This window comes from Opisthorchis viverrini, assembly GCF_000715545.1.
Source record: "Opisthorchis viverrini unplaced genomic scaffold opera_v5_189, whole genome shotgun sequence".
Lineage (NCBI taxonomy): Eukaryota > Metazoa > Platyhelminthes > Trematoda > Opisthorchiida > Opisthorchiidae > Opisthorchis > Opisthorchis viverrini.
The window spans coordinates 653597-670090 of NW_008751836.1; the positions used below are offsets into that span (position 1 = coordinate 653597).

The 16494-nt window shown below is 47.3% G+C and overlaps 1 protein-coding gene across 1 annotated transcript; it reads left to right on the plus strand.

The window, feature by feature from the left end:
- Positions 1-4399: 4399 nt before the first annotated feature.
- T265_07651 (hypothetical protein) lies at positions 4400-6768 on the plus strand (the record flags this gene model as incomplete). Its single annotated transcript, XM_009173224.1, has 3 exons — positions 4400-4482; positions 4519-4641; positions 6612-6768. 3 exons carry the CDS (start codon positions 4400-4402, stop codon positions 6766-6768), a joined length of 363 nt encoding a protein of 120 aa, XP_009171488.1.
- Between the last annotated feature and the right edge of the window lie 9726 nt (positions 6769-16494).

Here is a 16494-nt window from a genome sequence, read left to right on the forward strand (position 1 = left end):
CCATCTATAGCTGAACCTTCGAATGTGAGATACAGGACCCTACTGGATAAGCAGATAGACGCAGTCCTGAACGGTGCACGGCATTTGTCACCAAGGTATGGTATTGACACTGAGACGTTTGGTGAGGCAAGAGTGGCAGAACAAGGGAAACTCTGAAGCTGGAGCCGGATATACCTTCTGGAGAGGAGCCTAGGAAGACAGTCCACCGGAACACTGGTTTACGGTAACCAGAAACTTGCCTGTAAAACTTATCAGTGGACCAAACTTCACTCATCTAAAGGTGGCAGTTTGAATTCAACCCACATGAGGATACTTTGCTACGTTTGCGAATGTCCATGCATTCAGAATGTCTCAGCTACTGAACATCATTCAATCAGTATCCGCCCGCGATCACTTTTTTCATGGAAGGGTTTTAGGGCTCCTGTCGATTCAATTTCAGAAAAATCACATTGGCCCCATCTGGGAAGTGGACAGTGACCTTTTATTCACTGTGTCATTGTCCTACAAAGAGACTTAAGAGACATCCTGTTTACCAAAGCCATATGTGGTGCTTAGTGCAGCACGGACCACTCTTTGGTGCGGGAAAAGTGCGCGTCGCCTCGAGAAAAGTATATCGTCGTGGGACAAAAGAACTGCCTGTGTACTGGATGTTTCAAAATCGAAAGACTCGGTAGGCGTGACGAAATTTCAGGTGCCACCCAGAACTGTCCGAACCAACTCTACGGGGGTCAGTGGATGAACAGTGGACTGGGATGAAAATAAGCATGCGTGAAGCTCCATTGGAGACAGCCGAAATGAAGATATAAGCGGATAACACCATACTTTCGTCCGTCATCGGTGAACGAAAATGCGGCAGCTACAACCACTGTACGACGAGTACGCGGTTATTACAGCTGACAATGATGATGATGACTTTTGTCCATGGTTTAGTAGAGTGCACCTTTTACCAGAACACTGGAGAACACGTTAGGCTCTACCATCCACGAGGAATTTCGAACCGCACGAAGCAATCTTGTGGGACGCTTGTGTGGGCTGAGTGAGTGGTGAATGAACAAACCCAATAATGCGATGATCGCCGTCTTCGGAAATTATTTGGGGTACTAGATGAAGAAGTTTACGAGTCCAAACTCTCATGTCTGGACATTCTTCAAGGCATCTAGACCAGTCAAAGGCTTGCGAACACTGAAGACACCTTATCTACTCGGAGGACCCACTTCTATACACTACGAACCCGGCCGTCGGAAATCGAATGGGAACAACTAATTCGAATAACCCAGCGTATAGGAAAAAACATATAAACGGTCTCGGAGGTTGAAAGACTTATGGAAAGCTGTTTCGAAGATGCAAACGGGAGATTCCTATAGAAATGACGGACTACCCGTCGTCATGCTCAAGCTTTGTGGGCGAGGGGTACAAAATGGACCTCCCCATCTTATCCGTCATCATCACCATCGACAGCATGACATCGCCGTACAACTGTGATGTATTTGAAAGCCTTATTGTGCAGAAATAAATAAAGGTGGACGGGATGGGGACTTAGCGCTGGCTTACTACAATCATTCCGAGGTGCCTATACCTCCAAACACTCATTCAGGCAATCTGGGTAGAAACTGATAACAAGAACGCCACTGAGATCGACACCAACCCACACGAGCTATGGTCCTGAGACAACGATTGTCGAACAACTGAAGATGACTCAGTTCCAATGCTCGAACAGGCCAAGTCTCACAACCATACAAACCTGCTCGTACTGTAGCCTGATACATACGTCCCTTGAGATTCAGGGATACGCTGCTTTGACGCCATGGGTAGCTCAAATTAGAAAAAGTGTCCCAGTGCTTGCAGATTCGCGCATTATCTTTCACACTACAATCAGAACTAATACAACTTCCAAGATACCTAAAATGCTTCACAACTTCCAGTGCCTCTCCCTGGATTGTAAGTGGCGTGTTCGGTGACTGCATGTCCAGGAACATGACCTTACACTTTGTGGGTCCAAATTGCATACCAAAGGGCGGGATGAATTTGATCAGTTCATCCAAAAACACCTATGCCTTCTCCTCCTCTTCGAAGACGAGGACGACGTCTGCATACTCCAGATCGACAAGGATTTCGTCACAGGCTATTTGAACGCCGGGGTTTTGTAGACCTTACAGCGTTCGTCTTATGATTTCATCGACCGCGAAGCCAAATAGGAATCGAGAGAATCGGAGTCCCGCATTGTGTACGGAATCTTTTGGAGAAAAAAGATATTCCTTCGGCTATAACGCCCCTTCGGTGCATAGCTGCCATGCCACCCAAAGAGAGCACGAGGGCTGGGAAACTGCCAGGTTACCCAAGCCTAGACAAAGGAAGTTGAGAGGCAGAGGTTGTGTTCGAACCACGGACCTCTCGGTCAGTAAATTCGTGCTGTTACCAGTGAGTCACCTCGCTTTTGGAGAGCTCACCATAAACTCCGACACGACCGGAAGTCTGAGAACACAAAGAGCCTATTATGTTCACTATTTTCCGGGGCACTCCTTGGTGGGAGTGTTAAGCAGAACATACCAGCCAACCGAGTCAAATGCGCCTTGGAAATCCAGGAACACTAAAGTTGTGGGTCACAGTTTCGGAGTGATCTGACAACTTAGCATGCTCCCGTCCAGGAAGTGCAGTCACAATGCCAATAGAACCATACCTCTTCATGTCCTCCACCAAGTCTCCGATAGCCTGGTAACATCAGGTTGGAAGCCAGTGAGCCAAGCCGCCAAGTCATCTCACTTATCAACCAGACTTTTCACACCAACGTATACAACCTATGTCGTGGTTACCGGGATCCACCGACCGAGTCGAGTGCTTTCTCATAACATCAAAACTTCGGATACAAAGATTAGCTGTTAGGCCTATTGTCAAGCTCAACAAACAGATCAGCAGCCACCCAATCAACAGATGATGAAAGCACCTGGGATACAAGTACCCCAACATATTCTCCTCCTCAACATAAACTTGTGTAGGTCTCTTTGAGTGTTCACCCTCTGCAACATTGACGTCCCACCGATGGGAGTTGGGGGATCACCTGAAGAGCGACAGCGGCGATTAATGTAGCTGTATAGTATCCCTATCACCACCACCACCATTGATACCAACACACTAGTAATAAAAACTGCTGCTTAACTGTACGAACTAATTATTTGCACCCAATATTCAATTGACCTCGAAGTTCCAGTGCTTGCAAAAGAGACGCCACTCCCTTCAGAGGGATAAATTGACCACATCGTGTAGCTAGTCATTCCCTGAGAACCTCCAACAGGCAACTGGGATTTGGGGTAGAAGGTAGCGCATGACTCTGGCCGCTCGTAACGCACACGGAAAGTCAGTTCGCTATACATTAAATTGTTCAGCTATTCTAAATAAGAGAGGAGCGAAAGATCGACTCTCCACCGATGGCAATTGTCTTCGACTACACTCACGGCTATCGATCAGGGACAAAAAAAACACATCGGTAAATTACTGGTAGGGATATTATTTTGAGTGCATATTTTTGCGGTGGTACTCGGAAAGCTCATCCAGACTTGCCATCGGACTCTGCAAAAAGTGCGTGCGATGCGCAGAGTTGAAGGTAACATCCACGCAGATGCCCACACTCCAGGTCTGTCAATTGCGTCCTCGGTAGACATGAATTTCCCTGGGGACCAGCTGAGAGAGGCGGAAGTTTCCCGAAAGTCAGTAAGTTTAACTGTTGTAATATTTTCAGATTACACTGTTTGACATGTTGTCAACGGTCGATGGTTCTGGATATGAAGATATGACACAGAATGCACGTTCGCTTATCATACGGTTAGAAATGTCTGGAAATTTTGGTTGGAGGACCATGCCAGGAAAAGTGTAAAGCCCATAAGCACTGGGTTCGAGCAGCCGCAGGTATTTTGCGTCGTTTGTTTTATATTATAAACATCAGAATCCCTCAGGGTCGAACAAAATCGAAGTCCCGATCGAAGCATGAACGCGAAGAGTCTGACCCCCAAAAGTGACGTGCTTTTACTAATGATCGTAGTCCTCTCACGACGCTGTCGGAATTAGCAGATGAATTTAAAAACACTTCTGTGCACTATTTTACACAGACTTATGACTAATTAGGGATGGCCTACCACAGTCTATATATTCGCTTAAATGGAAAACTCATATATCAATCGTTCAGCTATCGCATCCTTTCGGTGTCTAACTGCCTAACTGCCACCCGAAGGTTGCACGAGGGCTGGGATACTGTCAGGTTGCCCAAGACTAGACACGGGTAGTCGAGAGGCAGAGGTCGGGTTCGAACCACGGACCTTCCGGTCAGTAAATTCGCGCTCTAACCACACGGGTCATCTCGCCCACAAAAAATCGTTCAGCTGTAGCACCCTTTCGGTGCTTAGCTGTCATGCCACATGAAGGAGGTACGAGGGCTGGTATACTGTCACGTTGCCCAAGCCTAGGCAGAGGAAGTCGAGAGGTGGAGTTCGGGTTTCTTATTTTTATTTTTTCTCTATAATTGTTCAGCTGTAGCACCCTTCCGGCGTCTAACTGCCATGCTACTCGAAGGAAGCACGAGGGCTGGGATACTGCCAGGTTGCCCAAGCCTAGACAGGTCGGGTTCGAACTACGCCATATCAATGGGTTAAGGTAATCGGTTACAGTGGAGTTATACAGTACGAGCAATGGGCATAAAAGACAATAAATGCGGCCCCGGTAACCAGGGCAACTGGGTTTTTCTACCGTGCATCGTTTTCGAACTCCCTGTTTGAGTTCAGTTATGAGGCCCATGGCCATCTCGTGCCATCCATGGGGTCCGCCAACGAGCTAAAATAGGCCTCCCGTGAACAAAAGGCCCGTACTAGCACGGCAGATAACAGCGGAGTGAACTTTTGATCTCGCATGTAACACGGTTTCGTGCTGTCTGCGGTCAGAATAGTTGGAAGGACATGAATCTCGCACCAGCCGCCAAGCTCTTGGCCCATGTGCATCTTACTAGTCGTACGTTCGTATACGAACGGAAACCACGCTGCACAGGTGACGGCAAGTCGCGACGTTCAAATTATCTTTACAAGTATTTGGACACGGTAGCCCCCACGGCTTTAGACAGGAGAAGATAGATAATGACTGGTCTGTAATTCGTGAGGTCGGACACTGAACTGCCTTCGTAAACTGGGTTTGTTATTCCATTTCTTCACTGCTCAGGGACACGAAGTATACCAATTAGGTTCTGGAAGTGACCACGTTAGGTCATTCTTACGAGGGGAAATTTCCTGAGTCTGAAGCCAGTGACAGCATTTTCTAGAGGGTTTTAAGGTCATGTTCGACATCCCCTGTGAATGATATCAAATAATCCAGACTCCTCTTTTATCATGCAGGTTGATCCAGGTGTAACAACAGCGGGTGAGTTGGTGATGTCCGAGGACAAGCGGCAGTAACTAACGGAACACCACGTCTTTTGACCAGACGTTCAGCGAGCCGGCTGCGGACCAAAGAGTTTAAGAGCTCGTTAGTGGAAATCTGAACCAATCATAGTCAAGTGCTTTTAGCTCTGCATCACGTGGTTTGTTGCTCAAACATGTGTGAAATGTCGCCACAACGCCACAAATGCAACTATGAAAATTATCCTTTATCTTTTTCAGAGGCTGTTTGAAGCTTCCATGCCTTTTGATATGCCGCATTGGCCGGAGCAGCATGCCAACGATGACAAAAGTGTGGCAAGTGGTGCAAGATAGGCTGCCTTCTTCAGAGTACGCAGAGGACCCTTGGTGTTTTGTAGTGCAGTGTGCAGCATTGTGGTGCTTATTTTGGATAACACAATTTACCATGAGTTTCGCTACCGGTGACGCATGTCATTTCCTATCCCACCTCGGATTCGAGGGGTGCAGTTGTTGCGAATGCCTTCATACCTACGCCATGGGATATCACTAGAGGTTTATTCGCATTAACATCGGGCGATATCCCGTTCTGTAAGACATTTTCTCGTCCTTTGGAAATAGCTTATAGTTCTTCCGTTACAATCCAGGCACCCGCCAATCTCAATCAGGTAGTTTGGGGTTTTGTTTGGATGTTGGCTGTCTTATATTTTATTGGGTTATGCATGGATTGCCTTGGGTTATGGACTAAACGCGCTTCGAGCCATATTAGTGCCGAGTACTTGTTTTGAATTGTTCCAAATGGTGTTCGAAGCTCTAGATGCCGCGGATGAATGCAGCCGGATGTTGAATCAGCACACAGTACATGACCAAAAATATGACTGGAGGTCAGCAAGGTCATGGGGTTGCGCAGTCCATCGCTAATGTGGCTTCCGGAGGTGAGAATAGGGGTGACTTAAGTAGTGACTGCACTTTGCAGTCTAAGTAGCCCCTGGATATGTCTCCTTGGTTAAGTGTTTCTACCAGTCTCGGGACTTCAGAACTCCGCAGATAAATACGACATTATTGTCAGTTCCCGTGCAATACTTTTGGCCAGCAGGACATCGGTGTTGACCGAGCAGGTGGTATTATCGGTTGAACTACTAGCCATCTTCTCGAGAATCATACAAGTTTGGTGCGAAATGAGGTTCCTGATATTAAAATCCTTGTAATTTGAGTTAATTAGTAACATTGGGCTGGTAGTAGGATCAAACTCTATTTGCCGTCGAAAGGTGTGCCCGTATGTTGTCTAGGAGACACTCATAAACCGCCTCTGTCGTGTAGGCAAGATGGTCCAGAAGATAATACAAGGCTAACTACAGCAAAATACACGGGCGTCTGGCTGTTGTCTTGCTCCGTATAAAAAGCTTGGCCCAAAAGGTGTTTGTCGCTCCCACAATGTGTTGCATACACGCTATGGAGGTACCTGGGGACAATGATTCTCAGAAAGCAGGTGTTAACGACAATTTTTGTGGATGGAAAACAAACATACCGCTCATGAGCCGAAGCCAAGTAAGCAAGGTTGTACGCCACAAATATTTGCATATAAATCATTCGAACCGACAGATACCATATACTACAAATGGTACGCACACTTCCCCTCTTGCGGACTTTCAGGTTCTCTGTGGGGCCTATGTCAGAGCCGCACCTTAGACGCACCGTAATTTTATCAACGAAACCTTTGCGAGTGAAATGAAACGTTTCACGCAAAGGGGTTGCATTTGGTTGCATATGTGCGTAAACCAAATATCACCCAATCATCCGCTTATTTCATCGGTACCGGTTTTAGTTAACCAGCCTTCTAAATTTCGGCGCTTGTTTGGAACCCATACCTTTAGGAAATCACTGTCCCCTTGTGCTCCTATTACATGTATACTGCGCTATCGCTTCAGAAGTTGCTTCACATGTTTCTTGAGAAGCTGTGGGTTGTATCCTTCTCGCCCTTCAAAGGGTTCGAGACTGCGCTATCCAGAAGTTGCTTCACATCACACTTGAGAAGCTGTGGGTTGTATCCTTCTCGCCCTTCAAAGGGTTCGAGAAGGCTCTAAATGAATACCTGAAGGAAAACTATTCGATATTTGTGCGTTCAAGTGGTCAAAGAACCACCTCCGCTTTGCCTTACGAATCAGTTTATTACAAAGGCCGCAGACGCCCTTCATGACAAACGCAAAGAAGGGGAATCCCAAAAAGCTAGCAAGCTGGGCGTGTTCCTTAATGATGAACAGTGGGCGGAGCATTGGCTGTCCAGTGCGTTTTCGTCTAAGGAAGCGAGGAAACCATCTTCCGGTGACCTCTTATTATCTTGAATACAACCATAATGTTTCTAAGTTTTTACGATCGGCTTGGTAAATCAACAGCTGGCCGAGAAAGAGTTGAGAAACTAGCAGGCCCCTGCTGAAGTATGGAACGCCGTCGTGTGAAGTCCTACAGTTTTTGGCCGATGAATTCTGCAAGACCCTTGCAACTCAATGTTTGTACAACTACCGCCGGAATTGTTGACCAGTTCTGTTGAATAGGCGGCAGACATTTGGGTTGTATTGTAACAGATGATATGCCCTTAGTCCGGACGAAAATTCGAAAGACCGGAATCATGCTTGCGCTGCAGTCAGGGAAAGGTCGGTTTGGCTACAAATGCTTATTCACATGGCAGCAGATAGCGTTTTTTCGGCGCCTCCAAGATGTATTATATGTCGGTGGAACGCACAATACACAAACCGTTTTGAGTAATTTTTAAAAGCACCTAACATCTGGCCTACAGACGCACTTTCTACACCTTCCTGATCACGGATGGCATGGGTGTATCACCCAGTACGTTGACGATTGAAATGCCCCACATTTATTCTGTCCCTATTTGTAACCCCCGCCTTAATTTTTGTTAAGTGTGTGTATATGAACTGACGTTTGTTTGTCCTTAACACTTCACCTATTTGGCCTTAATGTCATCCGGGCATTTGTAGCCGACTTCGCACGTGTGACTGCCGCACGTGGGAACCTGTTTGCTCCCTTATTTTGTACTGTTGTAGTCCAAGGGGACCAGTTGTTTTGGACGAGTATTTACTGCCGAGGTTTGTATACTTCGTGAATTCGTCTTAGATTAACAGTACCGTGTAGAAACCCAGCTCCGACTTTGTTTTGCCTTTCCGGAGTTCTGGTATTACGTATCACTCGAAGATACCGTTCGCCCGTTATGATGGGTACTGGGCGTCCAGTTGTGTATACCTTCGCGGAGAGCGAAAACTTTTCTACCATGCGTAAAGTCTTCGGGTTATCCAAAGAATAGGCCAGCATTATCTGATGAAGACGTTTTTCATGGACATTTTAGCGGCGCAGAGGCGGGCAGCAAGGTTAACATTTGGCCGAGACGTCATCTCATGCTGCTTCCATTTTAGGAAAGCTACCGGGAAGCACGTATATATCATACATCATCCATGTACCTTTTGTCACGGACAATCTGCGAACAGTCAGCACATATTCCACCATAAGGTTTGCTTGGAAGATGCTGTAAAAAAGGGAATTACGCTTCACGGCAGGACTTATGTACTAATCAAAACGACCAATACAATTCAAATTTCCGTGTTGAGTTGGACCTTATCCTTGGTAGAGATGGATAGGCGCAATTTGACCAGCTGCTTAGGTACCGTGTGACCCTAGCCGGATGTCAGCCAAGTGCGTCAGCCAAGTTCATTCAGCTGACCGCTTTGTCGATGACATGGTCTTCCTGGCACACTGTTATTTATAACGGAAGACTCTTCTGTTTGGGAATACACTTACTTGGTCCATCAACTGTCCAGCAACTGTTCCATTCCTCCTCTCAACCGTGCCCTATTGCCTATTCGTTTCATTGACCCCAACGACCACCATGACATTCATTCCAACCTATTGGACTACTCGTTCAAATTCAACCACCTCTGTGTCCCCATCCAACCTAACCCCTTCACCTGACGTCCCAGCAACAGAGCAACCAGTGAGTCTGATTGTTCTCAAATTGCACCATATTTGTGAGACCAAACTTGCCGTGTTCTCCCAATTCGAATTATCCCGTCTCCACCTCCGCTTTTGCTTGTTATGACGCCGGCCATTTACTCAATCGCCCAAGGACACTCATGGCCAGCAATGGTTTTCCAGTTTTAGTTCATGTCAGCCAACTGAGTCACTGAATTACTCGGACCTCATGCCTATTGTTCCCTACAGGTTGCAAAAGAAACATATTATTATTATTTAATCGAGTACCTCCCACTGTTTGTGACATTGTCCCCTTTTTGCGCAGTCACCACTAGCCGCAACTCCCTCAGTCATGCCCCATTCTGACTGTATACGCATGATCATGCCAGACGGCATGCCACCCACAAGTTGGGAATAAACATTATCATTATCATTAACTTCTGCAAGCCTTATGCTTTTTGAGCCTCGCACTATTTATCCGACAGTAGCACACACGACTTGTGCACCCAACCACCCCTCCAACTCTTCCTAGCTTGATAAGGCCCCACTGAGTATAAGCTTGCTAGCATTATCCCACTGAGGCTTACTATTACCCGATGTGAATCAAACAATTTCACCAGTTCCATCTTCCTCTAAGCGCCTGCTAGACCCTGATTCCCCATCATCCTTCCCCAAAGAAGCGCCTTTCGGGAAAAAGGCATAACACTAAACCCCATCATCCTTCAAGACCGATCGATAGATTGCCCCAGTTAAATTCAACCTGCTCAGTTGTACTAACTGACATTTCCCTTCCTGCTGCACCCGGTAGCAGTCTTCCCTCCTCTTCACCAAAAGAATCTCAGCTCCACATCGACCTGACAAATCTCAGTGTTCGTGTGCATAAGATGGAGAATTAACTGATATCCTATCGTATCATGCAACCACTTGCCTGACTTCTAACTCCTGATGCAATGTGTGATCTATCAGATCTTGCAAAAACGTCGGTCTTTATTGACATGCTCGCCTCGGAGATTGGTCGGCGTATGGAATGCCGTAAACAGGTTTTACTACATAATGTCCGCCACAGCATCCCGATAGAAAGCACAAAAGCCGTCATCTTGACAGCCTGTGACCTGCATGACAGTCTGTACAGCCCGACGGTTGCGAAAATCGAAAACCACCTTGCGTTGCCCAATGCTAATGCAATTCAGAGATGAAGACGATGCAACGCTCCTGTTAACATCTCAGACCCCTCTCTCCTCGATACAGACATTCCAGACCTTAATGGTCAAGGCTACTCGCACCGGACTACGAAGACAGCTCACAAGAAACCCACTCTCCAAACTTCTACAGCCGACTACTGATAAACATCAAACGAATCCATATTCCATTCAACAATCCGTACCACTAAACGCTCCCGATGCGACTCAGTCGCAGACTACACATGAAACCGACCCCTCGGAAAACTCCGCAAGTCGTATCACCGATGACAAATCTGCACATAGCTGTCGGAGAACACCAGATTCAACCAACGACTAACCTGTCGACTGGTCCGGCCTGCTTTACAACCCCCTCCAGTTCCGTTGGACACCCTCGCACCCGACATCAGTGTAGCCTGTCCTAAACCGATCGGAATTGCAGCCAGCCCTCCAAATGCCGGAGCTGAAGCCTTATCCTCTAAAGCTCGAAGCTGCAGCACAGACCCCTTCCCTTACTCCCATTATCCTGGAATCGCTCCTCGCCTAAGCCCGCCATACCGTTATGTTAACTTGCGGCCAAATGCCACACAAACCCTCACGACGGCCTCCAGCCCTGCATCTCTTTTTCATGACCATGGGCCCTCCACTTCTACCTTTGGACAAAGGCCTGTGTCTCCTCTGACCTCAACTGCACCGAAAAAATTCACCCCTGCGATGTCGGATGCAGTACCTCACCACCCTTTATACGGTGCTACAATGGAAGATGAAAACATAGTCCCCCGCTCCAGACCCCCGGCCCAATGACACTTCGCCCTATCTCACCAAAGCGCGTCCTCGGGCTCAAACACCTACCATCAAAGTCTGGTATTGTAACGCCCCTGCCTGTGCAAAATCCACGACTTCCCACTCTCCACCTGCCTGGGATCCACTTTCAGAGTCTACCTCCTCTGAATCCTCCAAATCCATGCGTAGCCTCACCTTAACAACCTTTAAAAAGCACATCAAGCCATACACACCACGTGCCTGGAAGAAGCTCGTATCCACAACGACCCATGACCAGCTCCGACCCTCGTCCGTTTCCACTACCCAAGCTACCAACTTTCGTCCCGCCTGAAAACCGTTTTCAGCAACCACCCATCCCTCCACAGCCGCCACCCCTTTTCGTATCCTATCTCCCTACATACCTACCGATTCAGAAGATGACACGGCCGACAACTCTACATTCAACCGCATGCCCTCCTCCCGAAATTATTCCGTACCCTATACTGAGCCTGATACAGTACCTCCTGCCGTGGGTTCAAACCTATTTCGACGACGGTTTACCCATCTACACCCACTACTGAATACTCCCTCCCAAACTCCGGACCCTGTCTCATATAACCCCACCACCAGGTACCTAGCCCCCCCGGTGCAGAACCCCACCGCGAATGAGGTTACCAAGTTCCTACTTAGTACCGTCTGGTAGCCAATAAGTTTGTCCATAATGTTGTTCAATACCCGCTCATTACTACCCAAAATCTATAATCTCCGAGCAATTAGAGTCATTGCAGGATCAAGTATTATCTGTGTGACTGGAACGGCTCACAAATGAAACTCCTGACACGGCCATCTCAATCCCTGGCTATGATATTTACCGCTCCGATAGGAAAAACTCGAGGGGCGGTGGCTGTGTCATCTATTCCGAATCAGAACTCCGTGTAACCCCATTTGACGATTCTTCTCTGGAAGGGATTCCAAAGGCCATTTGGGTATCAGTAGAACAGACCGAACGACCTGTACTAGTAGGTTGTATCTATTTACCACCTGCCCCCTCCTCCGCATTTATTGCGGATCTTTTCGGTGTCATCTCCACTGCGCATGCCGTTCCTCATCCATCTAAATTTCTGTTGGGTGACTTCAACCTGCCAAACATTTTCTGATTCTCTACCACGGGCCCCGCCCGTTACGCCGCGCTGCTTGCACAACTTGGTGTGGAGGGCTGGTCCCAAATTTTACGCAGTGCCACTCGTGGCCTACATACTCTGGGCCTAATATTCTCCAACGATGGCCATTTGGCTACAGCTGCAGTTGGCCCACGCTTCCCGGGAAGTGACCACTGCATCGTCCCTTGCAGCGTAGTCAGTTATGGCAAAACTGATCCCCTGAGTCCATCCATGTTTCATCTCCTCTCACCGGATATTTTACAAGCTTCTTTGTCCAAGCTGGCTTCCCAGGATTAAGACGACCTCTTCCTGTCGAGAAATACACACCGCGTCAGTGACCTCTTTTACCAAAACCTGCTGACTGCTTTTCACCTTGTTTCTCCTGTAAGTCGTTTTTACGTCAATAAACCCGGCCACGATAGGTTATTAAAAACCTTGGATGCCAAAATACACCGGACTAGTAGAGAATATCGGAAATCTCAGGACTTCTCACGACTAATTCCCATCAACTCTCTACTGACCGATAATCCTTGCGGGTATGTCTCGAAGAGAACACCGTCCTCAGATATCCTTCCAATCCAAATTACTCAGCCGACCATTCCTTAGGCGTTGTACCCTAAACAGCCATTCAATTGCTTGTTTACGTATCACAGACAGTGGCCCCATCACTGATCCTGTCAACATAACAGGCCATCCGAACGCTTACTTCGCCAGCTGCTACTCACCCTTTGCTCCCAACTCCAAACCCATATCCACTGCTGCTTACCTCCAAAGCGTGAACGGTCAGGGCAACCACCCCACTCTCAGTAACGTAACCATCTCCTTAGCTGATGTTTCCTCCCTTCTTCTAAAGGTTAAGGAATCTGTTGTGCCAGGGGCCACGGCATTCCACCCCGTATTCTGAAACTAGGCGGCCGAGCTATCGGAACCCCTTTATTAAATCTTTTCACCCACTCTATAAACTATGGAATCGTCCCCTCCCAGTGGAAGAAATCCATAATCCACCCGCATTTTAAATCCGGATGTAGACAAACTCCTTTCAACTACAGGAGAATCCACCATACCGCCCTCCTAGTGGGAACCCTTGAACGTCCGGTCGAAGGCCCGTTAATCAGGTTTCTCCTGGCTACAAACGCCAAAGATGACCAACACTACGGATTCTTGTCTCGAAGATCCGTAAACGGCTGCCAGTTTCACTTCTTTGAGACCGTCACAGCAGCCTACGACGCTGGATACCCCGTTGTAGCAGTCTATCTGGACATCCAAAATGCCTTCGACCAGGCCCACCACGCCTCCCCGCTACACAAACTTAGTACCGTGGGCATCAGTGGAACCTTATTTCAGTGATTCACATCCTACTTATCAGACAGGAGGCAAATAACGCAAATCGGGGACATTCAATCATCTCCACTATCGGGTACTAGCGCAGTCATCCAAGGAAGCGTGCGAGGCCCCATCCTTTTCTTACTGTACATCAAATACATCTTCGGCGCCATAGCCCATGATAAGGCTTCGCTCTTCGCGGATGATATAAACATTGCGTACACATTCCCCTCTGAAAAAGCCCTTGCTTTTCACCGGATTAAGTAAGACTTAGATTCGCTGACTTGCTAGTCAAACGAATCTGGCCCAAACTTCTCCGCAAAATCCTGTACAACTTCCTACCGCTGCTCTCTCCCGGCTGACGCTTTCACAATTAATGGAAATCCTATCACCTATTCCACGGAGGTCAAAGATACCGGCCCCCGATACTCCTGTACTTTTAGCTTTTCTCACCAGGTGCAGTTTCGGGTTGCAAGAGCACGCGCGCCGCACTGCGCTCCTGCCACCTTCCAGACACAATGGTTGCAATCTTTAAGCTATGCGTATGACCAATCGTGAAATCCTGTCCCACATTCTCCTCCCTTTACACCCAAAGTTTCAGACTCCTAATTGGAAGTGTCCAAAGCCCATTTACGGAAAAGCTCTTTCGCTAGGCAAACCTCATCTCGTACCGCTCCTGCTGTCAAATCCTAGGCCCTGAACCACTACGACTTAGACGGTTAAAATTGAGCCCAGCTCTCTTACACCATCTGCTGCATAAGAAAGCCTTTTTAGCGGAGGCTCTACCAAGTATAAACTCACAACCTCGCTACAGACTCCTTAACTCCTGCAACCTCTTAGTGTGTCCCCCAGCTCGTACCAACCTACGCCACTACTTCCTTCTAGTTTATTATGCCCGCATCTGGAACAGCAGCAGTGAAGCATCCCGCGTCACCTTGATTTTCCTCAGTCTGTAGACAAATTCCTTACCTGTTAAACTGCTGCCGCCTTACATAATACTCCAATACCCTCTGACCTCCTCTACGAATCAGGCCTAGTGCGCATATGAGTTTAGCGACGTTGCAGTTAGTGGGCAAGTAATAGATTCTGTTATCATTTCTTCCTAACCTTTTGACCTGCTTTAAGCTAATAAAGGACTTAAATGCCAACTTCATCTAAATATGCAGCGTTACTGGCCTGGTTGTTTTCTTTTCTTTTTTTCTCCATGCCAACTTACACCTCGTACAAGTCTAGTCCACACACCGAACTACTCTATTAACTCTGTTTAGCGTTTATTGTTCTCGGCCAATCCCTACTAACGAAAACCAAACCCAAATTAGCTCTTTTCTTCCTCAAATCGCTGAGTGACTTAATCACGTACTAACTCTAATTGTGTAGTTTTAATGGCCTGGTTGTCTTCTATTTCCCCAGTGAACTTATACTTAGTCTTAGTCAAGTCTCCACCCCGGATTACTCTACCAGCTCTGTCTAGTAACTGGCGCTCGCAGTCTAACTGATAAAAACCAGACCATTATCATCATTATTATTATCATCATTATTATTATCATTATCAGAGCGCATTCTGCGCTTATATATATATATATATATATATCCATTTAATGATTCGTCCCACGAAACACTCTCACACACAACATCGCGGAACGCTTCTCGCCCCGTTAGCACCCACACAAACGCTCCGACGCTGTTTAGCCATGGTGCAGTCGCCGTGAGTATCAACATTCCAGTCCTACCGTCTCATTGACAACTGTCATTGAACTTCTCCTCCGCGACTTGCCTCTACCAGCGTCCTATGCTCTATGCTTGTTCGAATTGACTGAGCTGTCTCTACTGGCCTGGCTTTCCCCCGAACAAAAATGGTTGCTGGAGTATTTATTAATGCGCAAACCGCACTTATGACTGTTTGGATGGTTTTCTACCTTGCAGATCTGGTAGCATACACGAAGGAAGAAAACTTCGTATGGTGGACGGTACGCCCTGCAGAAGGGGTCGCCCCGTTACGTTGCACCTTTGTGCGTTCGTATACCCGCCACCCCTCCAGTAGCGCGTGTGCATCGCACACAGCAGGTGGTTCGGAGTCTGGCCTTTAAATTTAGGAAATCAAAAAAATACTGCTGACTTCTCTATGTTGCTGGTGTTGGGCTCGCTTCGGTTGAGTTTTGCACCTGGCAATGCCATAAACCACAGATGAAAAAAGTGGCCTCTTATCTATAAAGAAAAACAAAAACAAACTATTAGAAGTTCATTTGGGATAGCCCAGGGATACTCTGCAAGTACCCATGGCCAACATCGGCGAGCATGGCTGTATCTGCCTTTGTCAGAACAGATGCTACACCGCACCGAATCTCATTTCGTCATCCAACCAGAGAATACATCTACTCGCCGCTCCCAGTGGTCAACACCTTCTATGCACCATCTACAGATTACAGCTGATAGCAGTACTTCGGGGACTAGTGACTATCTCTCTCTCTATCTCCCTTGCACACACTTTCTCTACTGGTATAACCCAACTCATGTAATAAACACCAGATCATCCAGTTATCTTAGAAGTTCACTCCCGCCAGCCCTCACACATCTGATCCCCATACCACGCTTCTACACGCTTTTATCGGCCTTTACTAGATCCCTCATAAGGTAGTATCGTATGTTAGCAAACTCAACCCCAGTCGCTAGCCTGCTAAGTACAAATCTATCTATTTCCTACTTCATATAATCACTTGTCATCAC